The sequence below is a fragment of the Chamaea fasciata genome, unplaced genomic scaffold, assembly GCF_029207755.1.
Source record: "Chamaea fasciata isolate MVZ Bird 193981 ecotype frontalis unplaced genomic scaffold, bChaFas1.0.hap1 SCAF_1, whole genome shotgun sequence".
NCBI lineage: Eukaryota > Metazoa > Chordata > Aves > Passeriformes > Sylviidae > Chamaea > Chamaea fasciata.
Window position 1 is genome coordinate 147171677 of NW_027094086.1, and position 24102 is coordinate 147195778.

Here is a 24102-nt window from a genome sequence, read left to right on the forward strand (position 1 = left end):
TCAGACAAGTTCAAAGATCCTGGAGGCCTGAACTGAACTGAATTAATGGAGATTTTTCTTTTTTTCTTCCTCCTTCTCTCCTCCTCAGGTGGACGAAAGCTACTCAGCCGGCAGCCCTTCAAAAGGCCTTTTCTCAAAAGGGCTCCAGAACCGACCTTCCAGCCCCGTTTCTGCCCCTGTGAGATCCAAACACAGCCCTGGCTCACCCAAAACAGTGTTCCCCTTCCCCTACCAGGAGTCTCCCCCACGCTCCCCACGCCGAATGAGCTTCAGTGGGATCTTCAGGTCCTCCTCCAAAGAGTCTTCCCCCAATTCTAACCCGTCTACCTCTCCTGGGGGCATCAAGTTTTTCTCCAGATCAAGAAAAAGTAAGAAATTGCTCATGTTATTTCAGGAAGATACACGGTACCTCTGGGCTTGGCCCATTCTTTACCTGCGGTAGTGAAGTAAGTGCAGATGAGGCATGTGCTAATTGCTCCTTCTCTCTTTCACTGACCGTGGGTTTCTGACGTGCTGGCCATTAGGTGTGACTTCTGCAGGGCCATGGACACCTCAGGGGCACCTACACAGGCCTGAGGATGGAAATCTCACTCCTGTGCTTTGTTTAGAAATCCTTTGTCCACGTTAGTGGGAGTTTTCTGGGTGGTTTCACTGAGGCTGGTTGGATGTCAGTGCCAGGACTTGAGAACAGCTGGAGACATTCCTGGGATATGTGGTGGAGGTGGGCAGTCCTTGTTGTCACTCAGGAGTTACAGGTTCTTTAGACCCCATAGGGAATTTCAGCTGTGCTTTTTAATTGGTATTTCCTTGCCCTTTTGTAGGAAGGGCAAGTGACCTTTGCTGGATGGAAATAAATTGTAATTGTTTCCAGTCAAATGACCATTGACGGGATATTTGAGCTCCTCTGCAAGAATATGAAAGGCAGAACAAACCTCCTTGGCTCAGAGCACTTACTATATGCAGCTTTGTACTGGGGGAAGATTTTAGCTCTTCAGCAGCCTGTGTGCTATTAACACACTGCGAGAACTCAGAAACGAGCAGGGTTGAGAACGTGCTTCAGTTTTAAAACTTTCTTCCTGAATGAAGTTTCCCAGTGCTGGTCAGCAAACGAAACCTGGTCTGCATGAAGGTTTAATGGCTGTGGGAAAGGAGCAGAGTTACAGGGGAAAGAGAGGAGTAGTGTCTTGATGGATTGTCAGACCACAGTGAGTTTTCAGTCCGTAAACAGAAGAAATAATGAAAGATTGTTGGCAAATCTTCTGGGACAATGTAGGTGCAGAATTGGTCATATGCCCGTGTTGGGCCATGTGTTTCCTGCAATGTATTGGTAGTTTTCAGTGATTTTAAATAGGAGAGAGGGAACTTCTCGGTTTTCTTTATGAGAATTTCTCTTAAAATCATTGGCTTTAATCAGAACAAGTCATTTCAGAATGACTTGTGCACAAGAACACAACAATACAAACCAATAGAGGATTTTTCTCTTTATTAGAAGTGCTGCTGAAGGTTCATTGAAATGGTGTCTTTTCCACTCCTTGCCTCTCTCTAAAACACCATCAGGAGATTGAAAGCAGGAGTCAGTGTTTCTGAAGGACTCAGAGGTGGCTCTGAACATCTATTCAAGGATATTTGTTCATCCCTGCTTGAAGCTCAAGTATGATTTTTACGCTCCCCTCCTGTGAAAACTTCACAATAATTAAAATCCATTTAAGCTCTTCTTGCTAGTCCACATAGGTTTAAATATGGCCTTTAAATATTGGCAGTATTCTGCTGATGGAGTAGGCAGAGAAGAGCTCTCTGCTGCATGAACAGCAGCAATTTAGACTGCAGAGCAAAGCCGTCCTGGGACTTTGTAATCAACTTATCTAAGCAGCCAGCGCTATTTAAGCCCTAGCAAGGTACAACAGAATATTAAATAAAGGGATCTTCCAGGAGTCAGCAAAATCCTTTTGGTAAGGTCACATTTCTGCCTCAGGAGCAGGCTTGGAATGGGGCCATGCTATATTTGAGCTAACAGAAAGTATCCATGACCCTGCTGCTCTGGGAGTCTTGCAGGAATTGCGCTGGGCTTGGGTGCTCGTGGTCTTTTGTTCTTAAGGCAAGAGAGACAGCCTCTTGGGAAGGGTATGCTGATTTAAATTGCTGTTTAAATTGATAACTCTTCTCTTTCCACAGCTTTTTGCAAAACAGAACATTTCTTGTCATGCTTGCACAGCATTTAGCTCTCTTACAATGAGTCTAATGCAGGCACCTACCTTTCACTACCACATTAATTTTATTCAGAATGTGCTAAACAGGGGGCAGCAATCAATTGCATTCTTGGAGTTTACTACATTTAATTAACTTTGATAGGATTTTATTTAGCAAAACGCTTTCAGGACTTCTGGAAAAGTAGGGGTTAGCATTTCTGTTGTATTACTTTATTTTTACAAGCAATACCTCTGCATTCTACTACTTTGCAAATAGAGTAACCCCATGTACTATAGAACAGTAAGTTAATTTGTTATGTGCTACTCAAAACAAGGTCTCTGTGGCTGGAACAGCATTTCCTAAGGGACAAGGAACACTCCTTGTTCTCAGACACTCCTCAGACCAGATACTTCAGATTTTGCAGAGATGCTGTGCTGAAGAGCTCTGAGAAAAGCTAAACCAGCACATAGCTCCACATTTCTAAAGGTGCTTAAATGCTTCACTGCTCAAAATTGTCACAACCTATGTGATTAAAATCCCATTTTCTCGAACAGCTTGGGATAGCTGTGTTAAAAGTGAATGGCACTCAGGTTGTTTTATCAGTTCTCAAACTGAGTGCATTGAGATCAGCTGGGCTGGCTGTGGTTGCCTGCCTTTACATCCCTGCTAGTGCTGGATTAATTGCATTAAAATGAAAATTAGCTCTGTGCTGGACTGCACTCTGAGGATCACTGGGAAGTCATCCTCCCCCTCTGCTTGGCACCAGTGAGACACATCAGCAGTGCTGGGTCCAGCTGTGGGCTCCCCAGTACAAGTGGGGACACACCGGTCCAGCAAAGGGCTATTGCACTGGGGTTGCAGCATGTGGTGTAGGGGGAGGAAGAAAAAGGAGGAGAAGACCTTTGTGCTGTCTTCAGTTTCCTAATGGGGTTATGACAGGTGTGCCAGGCCCTTCTGGGATGCCCAGAAAAAGTGCAGGAGTCAGCAAGGGAAATGCCAGGAACGTGTAGGAAAAATGTTCTTGGTGGGGCTGGTGTGGCAGCAGGGGTCCAGAGGGGCTGTGAAATGGCTGCCCTGGCAGATTTTAATAAATTGACTGGACTAGGCTCTGAGCACCCCAGTTTAAAGTTGCTTTGAGCAGGGATCAGACCAGAGATCTGCAGATGTCGCTACCAGCTGTGGCTCTTCTGGGAAACTCTGTACTGGAGTCTTCCCTTTGAGTTTATAGCAAATCTGTGTTTTATCCAGACAATTAGCAATTTAAAAAAAAAAAAACACAACAAAAGCATCAGATAAAAGTTCACAAGGACCTGGGGTTTGGTTTTGTCCCCCACTTTATCTGAGCCTGTGCTGCACTCCTTTCCTGTCATCATGAGCAGTATGTGGGGGAAAGTAGGTGCAGTCTTTGTTTTAAATAACATACCCCGTCTTCCCTCCACTTCCTCCTCCCACACATTGTTCAAAACATAGACTAACCTGTTACTCTGCATATTCCTTGTTTTTCTTGGAAGCGACTTCTTCCTAGCTTGTTTTCATTTTAAAGACTATGTGTGGTATTCGCAGCGCTTGCTTTCCCATGTAGTTGCTCTTTTCCCAGCTAAGTTATTTTGCCTTTTGAATATACACAGTGTAGGAAGGGCTAGGGTAGGACAGTGTTAAAATAGAAAGTGATTTGCAGATGTGAAACTTAAAATATTTTCCACTTCAGGCTGGGAGTTTAAATTTTGCTCATCTTCAGTATTTTGTCATTGGTTTCGGCAATATCCAGGAGCTCATCTCTGTGCCTCTTCCCTTTGGTTACTCCAGCTCAGTATTGGTCATAACCCCACAGCTCTGGCCTGACAAAAGATTTGCCTTGAAAGAAAAAATACCTTCCCACAACATGTGCTTGGCTTCCAGCCACTTCAGGTAGTTCATAAATACAGTTTCGAAGCAGTAAACTGCTGGCTGAGGCTTCACATTCAGCATCCCACCTTTGCAAAAAACCCACCTCAGGCCCCTCTGGGAGAGGCTCTGCAGTGACCCTTTTTGGGTGAGGTGTGTGCTTGGCCACTGGCGCAGCCCCTTCACTTTGAGAAGTTCACTGCAGAAAAATCTAAGACAGCTCTTTGCATGCTGGGTTTCTGTACGAGTGCTCTGAAATTTAATTATCAAATTTATTTAATTTTTCACTTCTTTTTTGTCTGAGAATTTCTTTGCAACAGCACTGTTAGACCAACAGCTGAAAACTGAACATGGGTTGGGAGTGAATTAAGCCTGGCTAATTTCTAGTGCTGGTCTCTGTACTGTGATGCTTGGAAAATGCATCCCCTCAGTGCTGCCCACCTGACAGCTCCCAGAGCCAGGTGCTTTCTGCAAGTGGAGATTGGCTCCAGCCCCTGGATCCAGAGCTGGCTTCAGCCTGCAACAATCCAACACTGGGTGTGGATATCAAAGGACAGGAGAGATGACTGTGATTTATTGGGATGCATTGGAAAATGTTGGATCTGGGCATGACATCACAGCAAAGAATAAGGGGTGGATACCATCCTGGTTTTGGCTGGGATAGAGTTAATTTTCCTTCTAGTGGCTGGCACAGCGCTGTGTTTTGGATTCAGTTCGAGAATAACGTTGGTAGCTGCACTGGATTTGTGTGGCCGGGTTTTGGTAGTGGGGAGACTACAGGAGTGGCTTCTGGGAAAAGCTGCTGGAGGCTTTCCCCATGTCCAACAGAGCCAATGCCGGATGGCTCCAAGAAGGACCCACTGCTGGACGAGGCTGAGCCCATCAGCAACAGTGGTAGCACCTCTGGAATAACATATTTAAGAACAGGAAAATATCCTGCACAATTGAGGATGTACAGCTCAGTGCCACCAGCAGCAGCCCTGTGGGCACGTGAGCAGCCATGGAACATTAAAACAATTACATTTTAATTGGATATGAGTGCATTAGTATGACCTGTAGCTTGCAGTAGGCTTCTACAGAGCTGACACTGATTTCACAGATTTTCTTCAGGGGCAACAGGAGGAAAGGGTGAGTGAAGAGGGGCAAGTTGAAGTTTGAGACGCTGTGAAAAGTGATTTCAAATTGGCATTGTGGAGCTGCTTCCCAGTTTGTTTTAGGCTGGCTCAAAACTGCATGAAATGCTCTCACGAGGCACAAGTTGGGACCTGCTGCTCCAAGACATCGTTGAGTCCCGGCTGCAGTGGGCAGGCACTTCCCATGTGTGTCACTTTTGTGAGGGGTGTAATGCCAAGAGAAAGCAGTGACACATCTCAGTAAAGCAAACTGAGGTGATCCAAAGTAAACACAGGAGGATGACCTGCACTGGGAAGAAACACAATGCAGATGACACTTTTCTTGCATTAGCTCTCCCTGCACAGCCAAAACATGCACAAATAAATGAGAACAGCTTTATTTCACCGAGTGGAAATCAGGGAGCTACCCCCGCAGATAGGCTAAAATCAAGCACCCTGAATATTTTATTAGAAGTAGATGGTTGTATGAAATTTAAGTCATTAAAACGTAGCTTTTCTGATGGGTCTGAGTGCCTCATTCGAAGGACATCAGAGCATTTTCAGTGCTGCTTTCCCTTCTGACACAATTGGTTCAAGTAACAGCAATACTCATGACACGTTAATGATGCTGTCAGTTTCACCAGCAAAAGAAATCAATTAAAAGACTTCCACTGACCTAAAGCTTTGGGTTGTGGTGCATGGGATCAAAGGATAAATTTAGCTCAGAATTAAAAGTTGCCTATGGAACATGGAATTGAAAATTACACAGCTTTGAAACACCTTGATGCTGGTGGTCAGGTTTGAATAATGGTAAATTTTCAGTGCACTTGAGAAAGGAAGTGTTTTTCAACATAAAGTTTTAGTGTTCTGCTTCCTCTTAATACTTTTTCTCCTTCTGAAATTCAATACTATTAACTGTGGTGCCTAAAGTAATCCATTAGGAGGACTCCTGGTGCTCCCATAATAATGGTCCAGATGGTATTTTTTTCAAACTGTGAGAAGCAAGGCAGAATGGTTGTCATTTGCCTCATTCATTCTAATAATTTGTTTGCTTGTAGAACATCTCATGGTTAGATGATGCCCTCTGTGTGAAAAGCCTATGTCTGTACTAATTTTTACCCATAGATGGAGCAAGTAGCTCTCATTTGCAGTAACCCGGGGAGGAAATTGGGAAAACCCTGCCACACTGCTGCCAGATTGGAGGCCTTTGGATTGTGGCTAATCTCTGCTAAAATTTTTCTTCAAGCATTAGACTGAAGTTCATTCCCTCCCAAGATTTTACTCCATATTTGTGATATTTAGGTGACAGCTTGCAGAGAAAGGAGTTTAGCCCAGGACAGGATGTTGTGGAGGGTTGGCTGCTGGGCACAGACGTTTCACCTTCCCTTTCCTCAAACTATTTCCCATCATTTCTCTTCAGGAATGTTTTCCTGCAGAATGGCACCATGCAATGGGGCGTCCTTCCTCATGCCAGCTGCTACAAGATACTTTTGGATTTTTCTTTGCTAAATCAATACATTCCTCCCATGGTCCTGGAGCCTCCCAACCTTCAGACCACAGCTACAGAGACCCATCAATTCCAGCCTGCACCAGGACTCTGAACAGCTGAGGCCACTCCATTTCCAGCTCTTCCCCCATGTTGAATGGGCAGGCAGGTGGGATGCAGAGGGAAAGGGCAGGAGGCAGCTTTGATTTGTGGCTCTGACTGCTGTGCAGGACAAGGGGAGCAAGCTGGGGAAGGACAGGGCTGCTTGGTCCAGGTCCACCATGGGAGGATGATGTAGACTCTTCCACAGTCATCTCATAAAACCTGGGAAAGGAGAAAAGCTGTTTGTCTTGCTTTATTCTCCAGTACTGGTGTGCCAGGACATCTCATCATCCTTTTTCAACCTTGCTGTGCCCTCAGAGGCAGACAAGGGGACCAACGCTGTGCATTTTGGTCTCATCTACACTAGAAAAATGACTTTTTGCAGACAAAATGTGTCAGCACTGCTGCAGCTAAGCTGGTGCTGTATGCATGGCCAAAGACCAGCCACGTTCAGCATCATTTCTCCTGCCAGTTACTGATGTCTGCTGTCAGCAGCAGATGATTTGTCTGGTTAAAACGTGCCTATGGTGATTGTTCTTCATTTATTTGGAGATATCTTTCAATGTGCTTCCCTTTTCACCTCAGTTTCTCATGGTCAATGTTGTCTGCATAGGGGGAGTACATCCAGTGTGCTTTTATATTTCTCCCCTCTCTGTCTAGGAAAGAAGGATTTTTTTGGACTGTCTTCAAATGCCTAATGATTTATATTCAATCATTAAAAAAAAAAAGGAATGACCTTCATCTGGAGAGTATGGGACAGACCTGTGACCAGATTCATTCCCATTTTCTCTCTCTTTCCTGGGGTTTCAGCTGTGGAACGTACTGCTGATAACCAAACTTTTAACCAAACTTTTAATAACAACCAAATCCTTATTTCTCGTGTTGTATGGACAAGACCTTAGTTGTGTATTTGCTCTTTTAGAGACTGCTGCTGGCATGAAGGGGAAATAGAAACTGCAGTTTGAACATCTCCGAGGGCTGATGAACTGCTGTTCTTCTTTGTGTCTTTTGATGAAAGTTGTCTGAAGGGCATTGCTGATGTGCAGGTGACTTTTCCACACAGGCAGCAATGTAAGCAATGGTAAAGCTAAAGAGTCGTAAATAGCAAAAATTGCTATCTTAAATTGCTGTCTTAAGCTGTCTAATCAGAGGAAATAATTGTGGGGGAGATTTTTGTGGTTGTGGGCTATTTATATTTAACTGTATCTTACAAATCTGAAAATATTTGTTGGGGCAGACCTTCAATTATATTTATGTGTCCATTTTCCATTTTGATCAATCATTTCAGAATTTGGTCCCTAAGCAAGTATTTGTTTATAAATGTTGGAGAAGCCCTATTCATTTTAGTAGGTTTGTTCACACATTTAAAAGTACCTTGCTTTTCCTGATTCTAAGTGAATGCTTGTCATAATTCCACTGAAAAAGCATCGTGCATCCAAGATTCTTTGCTATGTAGCTGGAGTCTGGAGGAGTAATAATGACTTAAGGTATCAGATCCAAGTTTTACAGATATCATGGGTTTTCAGCTTCTTAGATAAAGGCTTGGAAATGCCACAAAAATGGGCTGAATAAACATGATAAATATTGACTCAATCGGTTTTATGATTTGGAAAAGTATGTAATGGAAGACCACAAGGCAGAAAAATAATTGGGTTGAGGAATACAGTGTGTGTAGTAGAGTGGGTAAAATACAGTTAAATACCAGGCTCAGGCCAGGTCTTACGTAGCCCTTCTAGGGTCAGTGTGAGTTATGGCTGAGCTTGGTCTGATTTTAAAATGAAACAAGCCCCATAAAAATGATGGTAAATCGCTGTGCATTGTGAGAGTCAACAGGGCAAGGAGCTGATCACTATCACGTCTCAGTTCATGGGCTTTGTGGAAATGAGCCTTTCCTTTTTTCAGCCTTTGTGGCTGTGAAAACATCTTGAAGGAGAGCCCTGCTGTTAACCAGTGATTTGACTGGGAGGCTTTTATAGACTTCATACAGACTCTGCTGCTTGCCTGCAAGGTTTTCTAGATCTGTTTCCTGCCTTCACATGTACATTTTCCCACTGACCATAAAGGTAACATTCCCATTTGTATGAGAAGTAACCATGGGCAGGCACTGCAGCGTCACAGCTGAGCTGGTACAAACCATCACATGAGCTTCCAGCAGCTGCTTTAGCAGCTCCTCACTTCCAGCAGATCACTGGCAGAGTCACGAACTGGGCAGGGAGAACCTGGATCATCTATTTGGATTCACTCAGGGGCTGGAACACCTTCAGGTCGTGTAGTGATCATCTGACAGTGGAGTTGTCATTAGCCCATTTGATCTGTACAGCAAATTTAGAAGCAGGTTGGTTGTTACTGGGAGAAGGAAATGTGGAAAAGCAGAGAAAAAAGTATAAAGCTCTGCTTGGTGCCAGGTTTAGGATTTTTTCCCCATTGTCATAGTAAATCAGATAAATATCAATCTGAATTAGGAGATCTAGGAAGAAGTCTTTCGTCCTTGCAGTTTGACAGAGGTGAAACTGCTGTGGAAGTGGTGTAATTCCAACCTATGTCACTGATCTAATTCCTGTTCTCCTGAATCTGTGTAGTGCAGCTGAATCTTTCCATGCTGCTTTCTCTTTGACCAAAGTCAGCTCATGTTTCCTTTGTCAAAGCCAACGAGAGCAGAGATGCCACTTTTTAAAATTAATTAGTTTAGGATTTTCTAGTCCAGTGAGTTAATTGATTTGAGGTTTATTGTGAGTAGAATAATAAATGCATCAGCTGGAGAAGGCTAGAAATCATGTTCTTAGTTTAAAATGACAGGCAAAGTCTTCTACTCATGTCAGAAAACAGGTCTTGGGTCTAATTTTTGGACAGTGATCTATGAACGATTCCCATCCATCTGAACCTTTCAATAAATCTGTTTGATAATCCATCAAAACTTCTGACAAGCTTCCCTGGCACACCGTGGGACATACTGAATAAGGGACAACACTGTGCAAGGGACCCAATTCAGGTTTATTAAAGCATTTTGTTACTCACATGTACTCACATGTTAGCCAGAGGTCCATGCTCCCCAAATTTTGCACCGTTTTGTGATTTTCCCTCTCTGTGCTGTGCCAGTGTTGTATGAAATGGTTTGTGCTGCTAAGTGGGTATGTGTGGATGCTCTGCAAAAAATGTGCAGAGGATGGGGCAGGGAGATGAGAATTTGTGAGGGTACAGTGTGAGGCTGGAGTAAGCAAAAATGTTGTAGTGAATGTGATTTTGGGAGTAATGCCCTGAATAGAAAACTTTCTGAAGGGAAGATTTTAGTCAGTAGAGTCATGTCTGATGATCCATCTCTGGCAATAATCTGTAATTGGCGTTCTCACGCAGTGCTTCCCCTTTGGTCTGCTTGGGTATTAAAATCTGTTATCCAGCTGAACAGCTAGACCAGTGCATCTACAGAGCATTGCTGAAAGAGCCAAATGTCAGAAATTACCTGATTTATGACAGTCCTAAAACCAGCAGTGGTGACTGCTAAATGACAAACCCAAAGCCAGCAGAGAGCTTACAAAGGTCCCTGTGCCTGGGATCTCTAAGATGGGTCAGTAGACTCAATCATCCTCCCACCAGGGAAGGCTGGTTCTAGAAAGGGCACCAAGGGTTAATGAAACCAAATTTTCTTATTTTAGTTTTAAATCAAAAGAAAACAAAAAACAAAAAAAACCCCACCAAAACCAACCAACCAAACAAATAAAACCCCCACAAACAAAAAAAGAAAAGGGTTGCAGATTGCTTGGTTTTGATTTGTTTTTGTTTTGGATTTTTTTTCTATTTAAACTTTCAGTTATGCCCTTTTCTTTTGCAGTTCACAGAGTATTTGAAAATTCTTCTGTAACTAAAAAAAAATTCTTATCTTAGGTGATGAAAATATTGTGTGTAGTTGATATGTGAAACAAGTACTCAGAGCTTTTGATGATCAACCATCAAAGCACCTCAGTCCTTTAGTTAAATTATTTTGAAGCTTGCCTTGGGTTTCCTGTAAGCACACTTTATTGGTTGGCAGCTGGGGTGGATTTCTTTGTAGTTTGCTTCTTGCAGCATCTCCTGCTGTTTACGGCTCTCTGAGCCCCAGAAGTGAGTGAGTGCAGGGTTGGGAGCTCTGTGTGGGCGTGTGACACGGGACTGCCGTGACAAGAGCGTGGGAGCAGCTGTGCCAGACAGTGCCACACTGTGCCAGCCCAGACTGCACCTCCCTGGCAGCTCCTCCCGCACTGTGAAACATAGGTGCCCTCCTGTGGGCATCCCACTGCTTCTCCTTCTTGTTTGCCTGCCTGGAAGTGCTTTGGGTTAGGTTTTGAGCTAAAAACCTTTGACTATGCTTGCTGTTGTTTTGTTTTGTTTCTTTTTTTTCTTTTCTTTTTTTTTTTTTTTTTTTTAACTTCTAAACCAATTAAAGCATCAGGGACTAAAAGCATCCCTCCCTCCAAACTGCAATTTCAGCAGCTGGTCAGGAAATCAGCTTCTCCTCCCCTCATCGCAGGAGAGTTTGACATTGCCCTCAGGTCAGGATATGACACTCCATATCAAGGTAGACATTTAATTGCGTTGATAGATGCGTGGACCATAACGCAATTAATTTTTGGCTGAGGAACACATGTGGAGGTGAGCCATTAATCAAATTTTCTTCCACAAACACTGTTATTTGGGAGTACAGAGCATTTCTTTTCAGGGTCACTGTGAATGTATCTGCTTCATTGCCTGCCCGAGCTGGGCAGAAGGTCTGGTGTCAGATTTGTTTGCTTAACCTCAGTATAAGGTTTCCATAGCTCTTCATGTTCACAGTCTTTCCGTGAAGCTGTTTAGTGGTGAGAGGACTGCACTTGGCCATAGCTCCAACAGGATGACGCTGTTTGCAGTGAAGCCTTTTCTTCAATTCCTCTTTTGCACTGACGTGCCCCAGAGCACTGAGCATCCAGAGGCCAAAACTGGCTTTGATCCATGCAAAATAGAGGTGCACATCTAAACTCCACAAAGGCCAAGACTTTCTGGGAGGAAGCTGAAAGAATTTCACCTGAGCTAATGCAGGAGCAAGAGTAACTACAGGTGGCAAATAATGCCCGAGTGATTTATTCTGTTTAGCGTCTATATTGGTGCTGCTTCCTTTGTGTGTGGTAGAGAAGGGCTGAGTTTGGCCGTGTTCAATGCACCTTGAAGGATTTCTGAAAGACAAGAAGCACCAATGGCAGCTGAAACAAGTAGCCAGCTAATAGAAATGGGCTTTTGGCAAAGGAGTCCTCAGCAAGGCAGCACCAGCTTAAACTTGTTCAGGAGAGTGATGAAATGAATGAGGGGTTAGCTGAGTTTTTTCATCTTTTAGAAGAAAGTATTGCCTCTTGCAGCAAAGCTGGTTAAAATGTGTTTCTACCTCCATGAAGATCAAATTTTACTCTGTTATGTGCATTTAAATACATTGGATATACTATGTATGACTTTTTCACAGTGACACAGGGGAAGATTTGATCATTGGGCTCTGAACCCAGTGGAACAATTTCCAGACTTGGCTGCCTGAAATTAATAGTAAATCCTTGCTGAGCCATCTAAGTGAGTTGATCTGAAGAAAAAAGCGAAGATCTCCTTAAAACAAAACAAAACAAAATGACAAAACAAACAAAACCCCGAAGAAACAAAAAAACCCCTCCAGAACCACCAAACCAAACAACCAGAAATATTTTGGCTAATTTCAGCAATATTTGCTCATTCCCCCTTGAAGGTGGTGAGCAATAAGCAATAGTTTCCTACGTGGGGGTCTAAGTGTTGGGTTTTGTCTTCAAAAGCCAGAGGAAAATCCTTACTTCTAATGCAATCAAAGGGATAAATAGTAAGTAATGAGGAGTTTCGCCGATCTGACATCTTGTATGTTTGCTGGTGTTCACAGAAATCTTTCAAACAAATGGTGGGGATTAGTGCAAACCCATTTGTACAGCTGGCTAGATTTTGTTGGATCAGAAGCCCAGTCTGCAGAAAAATAGGTGGATTATCAGCAAATTCTTGCTAGTGGCAAGGGCAGACAGGTAGGGAGAGACGTTTTAAATTTACAGAAACGGTCAAAGCCATGGCTGTGGAATGACAGATTTGGGCTTTGTTGCAAGTGTTAAGAACATTTGTCTTTCTCCCTGTTTGTTGTAGAAACAAAGACCAAAAAAGAAGCTGAGATTTAGCATTTTTCTCAATTTCATTGATGTATATAATAAATAGCCATGCCTTTGGGATTCCTTTGTGATGGGCCACATTCCCTTGAAGTTTGTTTAAGCAAAGAGGACTTCTGCTCTGGTATTATCCAGGCCATTGGAGTGAGGAATGTTTAAAAAATAGTAGAATATGAAAGTGCAAATAAGAAGTTTAGCATGTCATATTTCTTCGTGTTTTATGGAACATCTCCATGTAGCAATAGTCACACATATTCATGCTACCAGAAAAATCCTGAAAGACAAGGCTCTCCTGATTTTTGGGTGGTGTGGGGGGTGTGTGGAGCTTCTGTGCAAGGGAGATGTCATCAGAGGAGTTCTGCCCCATGCTGTTGTGTTGCTTTTTCATGTAATCACAGAGTTTAGGAGTGATGAAGACAGTTGAAATCTCAAATGGTTTTTTAAGGGAGAAAGCCTCACACTCAAGGACGTGAGGGATTGTCCCCAGCCTCAGAGAATGGAGGAGCTGGAGGAGCACGTGGCTTTTCCAGAGGGTGGCATTTGGGGTAAGGCTCCTCATCATGTTTGGCTGTGCCGGCAGCTGGAGAAGCTGTGGGTGGCTGCAGTCTCCTCAGGGACCCAGGAGAGGTTGTGCAGCACCCAGGATGCCACAAGTTAGAGAAGAGGGGATTGAGAACCCTTTGGAAACTGGCCTTAGGTCGACTCTTGTTCCAACCGCAGTTTTTTGGTGTGAGTTTTGTTACTAAAGACATTTTACTGCAATTAAATGGCATTAAAGTCAACCCAGCTGCTGCTGAGGGCTGGCCAGAAGTCATGCTGCTGTTAAAGTCACCCATCATTTTGGGATGAGCTTTGAGGCAGAGTGTCTGGAGCTTTGTTTGGAGCAGCTGGAAGCCACAGTGGCTATCACAGGAAGTCCCTACAGCCCCTCTGTTTGGAAAGCTGGGATATGGAGACAGGGAACGTTGTCAGTGGAGGAGCTTACAAAGCAGAATGTGTAAAAAATCTGTGCTGCAGAATGGGAAACTTTTATCCAGGGCATGCAGCTGCTTCCCTGGAGAGCCCAGCTACAACCTCAGGAAGGGGGAATGCCAACAGACCTACAGCAGTGGTGCCAGGGCTTTAGCAACTCTTGGCTCTGGTTTAGCCGAGAGAGACGAGAGGATCCAGCTGCCCCGGGCTGGGCTTGAAGTCTCACCTGTGCTTGGGAAAGAGAATTGGAGAGCGTGATTATCAGGACTCACACCATCATTTTCACTCCTTTACTGCATTTTGTATTTAAGAAGAGCTGTGCAGTGGGAGAAGGCTTTTCTTGTGCACAAGCGTGTGTTCAGTGGGCGCGTCCTGGCACTGCCTCCAGGCTCTGACTTTTGCATCTTCAGACACATCCAAATGCTCTGATGGTTCCAGCAACATCAGACTTGGAGAAGGCAACAGCAAAAGGCATCACCACAAAACAAGCCTGTTGAATCATCTCCACCTTGCTTTCCTCTGCCTATCATTATGTCCATTCCAGTTTTAAAGCTGAGAAGAAGAGATGTATCTTTCAGGGCTTGTTTCTGCCTCTAGGTTTCCATCTGGTTTTTCATCAACATCAAGGTTTTCTGAGTAAATTGTTTGCCAGTGCTTAAATTTTAGGATTTGGAGTGCTACAACAGGAAAGTGTCTTCTCCTCCCCACAGATCTGCTGAGGTTGTCAGTACCCAAAATCTCATGTCTGCTACCACTGTAATGAGAGGGAAAACAGGGTTAGATTGGATAGATGAACCTCACATGTTCACAATGCTTTGTGCTTGGCATCAGCTGGGAAGAGTTATGAGATTGTGGTACCTGTTCTTGTTGCATTCAAGCTTTATTTACCCTTTTGAGATGATGCAGTCATGATGTTTAGTGTTAAAATATATAGATTTTTTTGATGAAGAACTGGAGGAGGAAGGAGAGTATGCCCTTTGCTCCAGCTTGGCTAAACTGAGTCATTCCCCAGTGCAGGAGGGCTCTGCAGGAATGGGGACCTGATGTTTGGGGTGGCATTGTTGAAAGACCTGCTTGCTTATTCAAATCCTGTGACATTATTAGATAAATAAAACAAGTGACACTAAAGAAACTATCTGAACAGCACATAATTTCCTTTGGAAAATAACCCTGCAGGGTGGTGAAATCTGCTGCTGTGGGGCACCGGGATAACTGCACATCGTTCCTCTCTTGGGAACCGTGTCAGGGACCAGACTGGAAAAATTGTCTGCAGTGGATGTTTTTTACTTCTCTGTCATCTAGCTGCCAGGAAGAGGAGTTTAGTGCTGTATTTTGTGTATGCACTTTGGTCCTGTTTCTGTCTCTGCATGAAGCTCTCTAAAGTCCTTCCAAATTCTTTACCATAAAGGATAATAAAACACTGCAGTGCTTCATTAAATGGCATCCAGAACTCCTTTCTTCAAACACTAAGGCACAAATCAGATTGGGAGCATAACAGCAATAAAGGGAAAGACTGGGGAAAATTCACTTGCCTTTGGAGTAGCTGGATTTTTGCCATCAGTGAAAACCTGGAATCCATCCACTGTAACAAAAAATTAGCAGGTACTTTATAATGCTCTTTTTTTTTCCAAGACTCCATGGGTACCCACCAGTAGTGAGTAAGTACTCCATGAAAAGCAACGTTGAACCCTGCTGCCTTCTGCTTTGGAGGTCACAGAGAGACAGCTGAGCAGATCTCAGCAGTGGCAAATGCAAGGCATGAAATACTGTCACTGGGAAAGAGGGAGCCAAGTCTTAATCGCATAAACAGATTCTCATATACTTTTGCCATGCTATTTTATAAAGTGTTTATATAACTGAAAGGATTAACCTGGAGGAAAAAAAAAAAAAAAGCTAGAAATTTTTTTTTTACGACTTCTTATTTATGGCTTTATTATGGTTGAGGAATTAGTTTGCATTTTACAAAGCCAAAAAGTGGGAGAGGAGAGAGAGGGAGGGATCTGAATAAGGAGAGATATTTGCACGGATCTTAAAATATTAAAGAAAACCTAAAATCCCTAGGAGTTACTTCTGTCAAATGCAGACACGCAGGCAAATCCAAGGCTGGAGCAGGACTCCGTATCCAGGCAACGTCAACATTTTTTGTTAAGCTACTGCCAGTGCTGCTGACAGCTTTTGCCACTTTATGGTCACATTAAAAAAAGCAAATGCCTGACATCACTGACATTCTTAGAAATTACTTTCCTGTCCATCCAGCAGATGTGAGGCTCAGCAGCACACAGCACATGCACATCTTGCAAAAATTCCGAGGGAAAATCCTGTGATGGGTTCGTGGCTAGGAACTTGTGTTTCTCTCTAAACCTGGCACTTTGTTTCCCCAAAGTTTCTTATCCTCTGCCTTGGACACAGATACTTGCTGTGCACTGGAGAAGGAATCTTGTTCAGTCAAGCCGTTTATAAGCGACTTCTGCCCCTTCACTGAAGGCTGCAGGATTGGAGGAGCCCTTTGCTGTGCTAAGGAAGCCTCCAGCTCTTCTTTCCTTGTTCTTTTTGCATGGTGCAAAAGCCAAGGAGGTAAATGAGGTTGAGAGGTTCATTAATATGCTAATAATGCTAATATAGGAGGGGAAGAAGCCCTTGATTTGCAGCCCTAAAGGGGTAAGATGTGACTGGTGGGCACAGAGTAGTGCAGCTTGGTGGGCTCAGTGCTGTAAAGCAGGGTCACTGGTTTGCCATGTCCTTAGAGAAATGCAAGTGGTTTTGTGCTGGTATTGTTAACACAGTGGCGCTTTTCTTGGAGCCGAGCAGTTAAAACTGTTGAAGAGCCAGCTTCATTCTTCACCGTGGGCCAACTCAGGGAGCACCACTCCCCGGTGGCTGCATGTTTTGTGCCCTTGCAGCAGAAAGCAAAACCATCTGTCACCTCGGGAAGTGCCTGGTGACAGCAACCAAGGAAAGGTTGTGGAGACTTAAGGAGTTCCCAGTCATGAAGGGGATAACCACAAAAACCCAGTAAAAACTTGCTGCTGACATGAAGATGTTTAGCTCACTGCTGGCTAAGTAGCTAAGCACATTAGGAGGAGATGCACAGGGAGCTGCTAAGCTGCAGAAAGTCCTTTGGGCTCTGCTGGTGCCCCACTCATTCCCTCCCACGCCGGATTTGCACAGGCTGTGATGTGGCAGCTTTGTGCAGACAGGGAGGGTAAAGACTGGGACAGGAGCATCCCCCTTGGCTTCCAGTTTCCCCAGAGCTTTGTCCATGACCCTGAGTGGATCTTCTCCATGTTTTGATGAAGCTTCATTAATTAATGTCGTTGAAGAGTGTGAATTTTGCAGCAGGTGACTGTAAATAGGGAGGACTGAAGGGTGCAGGGGGAATTTGATGGACTGATTTAGGCTGGTGGTGTTGAGGGCTCTGATTCAAAGATCAGCAGGACCTTCCTAGTCAGTGCTGTGCTTGGCACAGGAGCTCGTGTCACATCTTTTAACACATGCAGGAAAAAAAACCCCACTCTGAAATTAATTTAAAGACCTCCTGACAAGCTCAGTTTTGCTGCAGTGAGCCTGGGTTTTGCTACTGAGGCCAGTGGAAGTTTGGGTTGAGGGTTGGTGCTTTCCACCCTGCACTCTGAGCAATTCCTGAAGCCATGGGAATTTTGCTGTTCGCCTTTGACCGCATAGGCTTGTAATGGATATAGGCAGCAAATAAACAGGGAGGAAAGCCAGAAACCTGCAGTCACCATAAAAATCTACTTCGCCTACTCTGGGTCTTTTATTTTCTTTAAGATTCTTAATTAACTTTATGGTTAATAGGAGTAGAAGAGGGATTAGTCTAAGCATGAGACATCTGAAAACAGATTTTCATCTGAAGTTCTCACAGAGATGATGTGGGGTTTCCCTGGTTGTGCAGTTGCCTGATAGCAGAGTTTAGAATAAAACCAAAGTCCATTAATGCCATACTCAGTCCCATTTCAGTGTTTCTTCCTCTCCTCCTCTGCCCTGAAAGTATTTTATTATGACTGGAAACAACCTACCTGGTTTAAAGGAGTATGTGGCTTAGAGCAGTAATTTCTGTTTGTGTCTGTTAGCACAGAGGTTTTAATTTTTTTTTTTCCTTGCTCCAATGACGTGCTTGCAAATAAGCTGAGCGTCAGATTTGCCAGGCTTTATTGCCAGCTGCCAGGTGATGATGGAGTGGGTTTTTTCCACAAATATGTAATAATAACAGAAGTGTTCAGTCTGGAACATGGGTAGGTTTTTACAGGCTGTTTTAGGCAACCTTGACTCTAAGAGCCAGAATTGCACCGGGTGGGAGAAAGCTCCTAGGCCTGTTTTAGAAATGTGCCCCTGAGAACAGAGGCACCTGAGTGAGGGACTGAGGATGCAGGAGGCTTTTGGGGCAGATCAAGAAATTCAAGAGTCTCTGCTGCTGGATATATCCAGAGCTCTGTGACCATAACACTGACTTTCTGCTTTGTTTCTTGATGTGGCATTTAAGGGTTAGTGGCATGAGAGCTGCTGGGTAGAGTGCTTTCTAGTTTAAACACTGAAGCCACTGCATGAACTTTGACAAGATCTGGGAACCTTATGGCTCTCTACAACAAATTCTGGTCATCTGTGGTGCTATTTTAGATCATTTTCAAATTACTTGACAAGGTACAAACAGTATTGTGTTTGACCCAATGTATTGCTAAGCTAAGTCACCACTAGAAGGGATTCCATGGTTCCAGAAGTCTCTCAGTTTGAGGCTCATTGTGTTTTGAGGAAGTGAACAGGGAAAGATGCTGCTGCAAATTAAGTGCCAACTGGGATGTGCCTGGGCAGTGGTCCTCTGATTCATGAGGGGATCCTAAAACATAAATGGCCAAGCATTGTGTAAGGAGTGACAGTGGTGTTGCCCCTTTCCCACTCCGTCTCTGGCTTTCAGGCAGATCCCCAAGGACACAGCTGACAGCCTTTTCAGTCTCTTCTTTTATCATTAGCTGTTGTGAAAAGTTTCAGACTATTTTTTCTCCTGCCAGGTATTGTGTGTGCAGACTGGCAGGCTTTGCTTTTCCAGGAATATTCTCTTACTGCCTTGTAGCTCCCAGGTTTCCAGCCCTTCTGTCATCTCGAGGCATAAAGACTCAAAGCTTTCTCTAGTTCGTGCCTGCATTGGTCCCAGCCAACCCACTGAGATTTTTCACACAATCCTAAAAATAACAGCTCTGAACTTCACAGTGCTTGGTGTTTTCACTCATACAATGAATGAACAGGGAACTTTTCACCACCCAAGCTGTTCCACACTATCCTTTGAATCATAGGATTGTGGCTCCCACGGTCACAGCAGCTTTTTAGCTGGATCCTGTGGATCCTTTTTTCCAAGTCATCTGTCTGCCAGTTACAAGTAGAATCATCAATAAATGGGAAATACTTGGGTGGCTTCCAGATCATTGTTGAGAGTAAAACAATAGTTTTCCCTTACACATCCAATGTCTCTTTCTTTGTCCCTTCTGTACCTTTGGAGATTGTTACAGTGCCTCTCTACCACCTCAAAAAGCTGCAGGGTCTGTCTTTCTCACAGTGCTTTCATCTCTCTCTGAAAAGTCAGTAAAGTTTCTTTCGCTATCAAAATTGCTTGGTGTAATCTGGGTGCAAAAAATGTAAAACAAACCCCATTGAAACAAACAACAACAAAACTCGGAAAAAGAAACCAGAAAGATTTTCTCTTCCAGACCTCATGTGTGTGATAATGTGTATTTTCTGCTCTCTGTTCCCATCTCTTTTGGCATATTGGAAAACTAATCCTAGGAAACTTCCTCTCTCTCCCTCTCTCTCTATCTATAAGATGGTGGAATTATCTTGGGAAGATAACAGAGCTGGTTTGCCAGTTGTTCAGTCATTATGACACTAAAGCATGCGAAGCACTGGGCTTTATTCCTTTGTTTACAACTAATGATGCTTCGGAATCATTAATTTCTTGGAAAATTAAAGGTAGAAAATGAAGACAGATCTTGAGGAGTTTTTTCTGGATTTGTTTTCTGTGGGTTTTTTGTTTTGTTTTTGTTTGTTTGGGGTTTTGTTTTATTTGTTTGTTTGGGGGTTTTGTTTTGGTTTATTTTTGGTTTGGGGATTTTTTTTGTTTGTTTTTCAGTTGATTTTGGGTTTTTATGTGGAGTTTGGTTTTTTGTTTGTTTGGATTGGATTGGATTGGTTTGGTTTGGTTTTTTTTGTGCAGGTATGGGCCTTTTTTTTAATCCCTTGTATGGTTTTTCAAAGGCCTAAAGGTCTACTGTATTTTGGTAAGGATGATTTAAACAAACAGATGAAGGGATTTGCTGCAATTCAAAAAGACTGTGCAGGGGGTTGGATTTCAGTGCAGTCCCTGTCTACATACAGAGGAATTCTCCCTTTCTATTGTATTCCCCTTGCTTCCCACTTGTGTTAAGAACGCAGCATTGGGTGATCTTGTGGGAATTTTCCCTCTTGGCATCACCGCTGTGTTTAGTTCATCAGGATGGAGTCCTGTGCCATGTCCTTGGCCATTGATGTAACCAGACTGACAGTGGCTGTGTAATTAGTTGAAGTCCTTCCCATGGATACCCTGGCTAGTCCTTGGGATCTTGTGAGCTTTGAGCTTGAGTTCAATGAGCAATTCAGCTCACTGCCACAAGACCCTGTTTCACTGCCAAAATAACATTTATGTCAACACCTACAGATGACCTCAATAGCCTTCAGGTTCTGCTGCACCATCACAGCATCAAAGAGCAGGAGAGGCACACAAATGCTCCTTTGCCCTTGAGACTCACATGGCACGTTTCATTCCTCTGGGAGTTGCTGCTCCCTTGAAGCTGAACTATGAGGTCCATTTTTAATCAGTGAAGAATGGGAGAGTCATCAGTGAAACTGCTGGAGCCAGGAATGGGAAAGGCTTCTCAAGCATTATCTAAACATTTAGCTTTTCAAGGTGGGCTTCAATTTTCTCTTCAGTTAGCATTTCTGTGTTGTCTCACAGGTCTAATGGGATGCTGCTGGCCACTGTCTCTGATTTTATGTATGTAATACATATATATAGCATATATGTCTTTATTTCACCCACTGTGGCACAGCAATGGGTGGCTGGTTTGTGTAGGGTTGACATGCAGGGACAGCTGAGCACTGGTGCCAACTGTTGCTAATTCAGTGAGTTGTTTTCTTCTCTCCAAATAAATCTCCAAAAACAGAATCAGTGCAGTCCTATATTTCTGTAGAGTTGTGATGCTCTGATTTTTTTGTCTTTTATGTTTCATAGGAGTTCGGTATTGGGATAGTTGTATGAATTTCACTTTCAGGCCGTCCCTAACATATCACTTTTTTTGAGCAATCTCTGTCTTAATTCATTTGCTGACATTCCTTTTGTGATCCATTCAGTGCTGGTTTTAAGACTTTAATTTAAACTGAAGGGGGTATTTTATTCAGCCCCACAATGCCCATTTTAACTTTGACATCATTTAATCTGTTCCAATTCTGCATGAAAAGTGAAGAAGCAGTAAAGACAGGAGGACAAGAAGAGAACAAAAAGGAGATTTGTGATGTTCCAGTGAATCCTATCTCCTTCGCAAGGTTTTGTGGATCAATATATTTGAAAGACCTGATAGAAGCAAGAAGAAAGAGAAGCAAGAAAAGATGAGAAAAGCCCAAGTGGAAAATGCTTCTAAGGAACTTACTATCTCTTTTGTTTTGTTGGTTTTTGTGGGTTTTTTTGTAAAAGTTACTGCTGAGATGTTTTTCTTTAGCTGAGAACTTACTAAATTTTAGAAGTTGTGTTGTCAGCAGACATCTTGTACTTCCTGGATCGAATACTGTTTTGGTGTTTTGAGCACAGGCAGATTGTGATGCATTTAAAAACAGCTCAGTTTTTCACAATAAGATCTGAAATCGCTGAAGAAGTGAGTGCTGGAAACATATGCACCAAGTTTATTAGAAGGATGCCGGGAAATGATAAAATTATCATTTGGATGGGATCGTAGTCATCAGTCCCAGCTTATTGCTTTTCTGGGATAGATGCTCTGGGTCTGAAATAGTGTTTTTCTTACTAGAAATCACCAATATTCCAACACTACCATCACTGTTACTCCTGTTCCTGCTGGTTTGTGTTACAAGCTCTGGAAAGGTAGGATAGGAAAACATCACAAAGACGGCAGGATGTAATTTATAAGTAATTTACCAAGAGTTCTGGGGAATACAGTGTACACCTTAGGGGACTGCTAGAAAGAAGTGAAATTAAACTTTTAGATTTTTCTGACAGATTTTTCAGAGATTGAAGTCTTTTTTTAATGTATAGTGAAAGCAGCATGAAGTAGTATTAAAAAGGGGGGATGAAAACTTGTTACAGGGAAACACTTGGTTATGATTATGGGAAGTAATTGAGCCCAGCTTGGAGTCATAAACTTGCAATTCTTTTATGGGGTGTGAGCTGGGCTTGGACCAGATGGAGAAAGTGGTAGTTTGTGTTTCTCTTTGAAAACATGGTCTATATGTTCTGTTCCACCAGCCTGCAAATGGTGTTCAGGCTAAACAGGCTTTCTGTTATTCTGCATTGCATCACCTGGACTCGAGTGGCTTTTTTTTTAGAGCAACGATCTCTTTTACATATTTATTTGCATGTTATTTTGAAATATTTTCCACATTTTCTATTTATATGAAATATGGGTGCATTTAAGATCAATCTGTCGTAAGACGTGTAAGCATGTGCCAGCACCACTGACAGCATTAGAAAATCTTCAATTTTGCCAACATCATTATGTAGAGTTTAAAAAAGGAAAATTAGAAAAAAAAATCCAATTTAGGGAAAACTTTTAGGACAACATGGCAGATGTTTCTACATGATCCATGTAGAAATGCAAGCATGATTCATGCTTCACCTTTCTGAGCATGGATCTGAACTTAATTTCTCTTAGCAATGACAAAAACAGAGGGCATTTTGAACAAGGAAATTCTCAGCAATGAGGAAAGGGAAATACTTGGTTTTGCTGATTTGCCAGTTCAAACAGTAATTGTCACTAAGGGGATACATATTCCTCTTAGCCTTCCTGTTTTGAGCTAAATGAGCTCTTAAATTTCGAGGAGAAAAACATTGTTTTTTCCATTTTCACATCAAAATAATTTAGATAGCACTAACTGGTCCCCACTGCCTGCCCTGCGCTCTGCTGCTGCATTTTTATGTCAGGTTCAGACTCCTGTTAAAAAGGCAACTGAGAAAATGGTTTGAAATATCAGGTTTTAAAGTATTTTCCCCGTGGCACAGAATCTACACCTCCATGAGATGGATGGATCAGTTTGTCTTTCAAAGCTCTAACATCCAGTGGCTGCACTTGTTTGGTGTGATGGCATCTTCCATATTTTCTGTCTGGTCACCAAATCTGAACAGACACCCTCAATTCTACCTTATAGAACAAATCTTCACAACACATCCGGTGAAAAAATGGGTTTTGTTATGTTTGTGCCTGAAGAGTCGTGGTAAATCACCGTGAGCAGGTCCTTTTATCCTGAGGGATGGAGAACCTAAAAGCAAGGAGTGTCAAAAAGAGGGAGCCCAGCCAGGGCTGGGGGGGTTTGGGCTGAGGTCTGGGGAGCTTTGCAGAAACAGTGGGGCTAGGGAAGTGTTTCACGCACTTACACCAGTGTTTGTTTGCTCCTTCCCCAAAAATCATTTTATTTAAGCCGCCCATTGCTTGGTATCTCTCAGAGTGAGTTCATGTAGGATTTTTGGAGGGGCACGGTGTTATCCTTATGCAGCTAAAAAACATAATAAGGGATAAGTAATTTGGGAGACTTTAATGTAGCTTGACAAGAGTCCATTTCATGGTTGTTTGGAAGGGATGGAAGGGATTTGTGTTTTCAATCTCCAGGACATAGATGGCCCCAAAGGAACACTTTGAAGCACAGCTTTTTATTATTAGTTTTACAAGATCCTTGCGCTGGAATCATTAAGAAGATGTAGTACCTGGTGTAAATGTGCAAGTATCTGCTAGACCATTAGCTGTGGGAGACAGACTGATTATACTCAAAACACTTAGTGCTTTTTTAATAAATTACTGTGAAAGTCAGTTGTTAAACAGTGTTGTTCCATTTTCTAGTAGCTCTGTGTAGAAACATCAGAGTCTTGCTGCTTCCCTTAATAAGGGGAAATGAGCCCTCCTGGTGCAATGGCCCTGCTTGAAAAGGTCATCAG

General features: G+C 43.1%; 1 protein-coding gene across 3 annotated transcripts in view; it reads left to right on the top strand.

Annotated features, from left to right (window-relative positions):
* The window catches only part of PRKAG2 (protein kinase AMP-activated non-catalytic subunit gamma 2), a 211409-nt gene that overhangs the window by 76872 nt on the left and 110435 nt on the right, over window positions 1-24102 (top strand). For all 3 annotated transcript variants that reach the window (XM_066201168.1, XM_066201185.1, XM_066201176.1), the window contains exon 3: window positions 89-368. In XM_066201168.1, the coding sequence (XP_066057265.1) occupies window positions 89-368 (280 nt within the window). The remainder of the gene's footprint in view (window positions 1-88; window positions 369-24102) is intronic.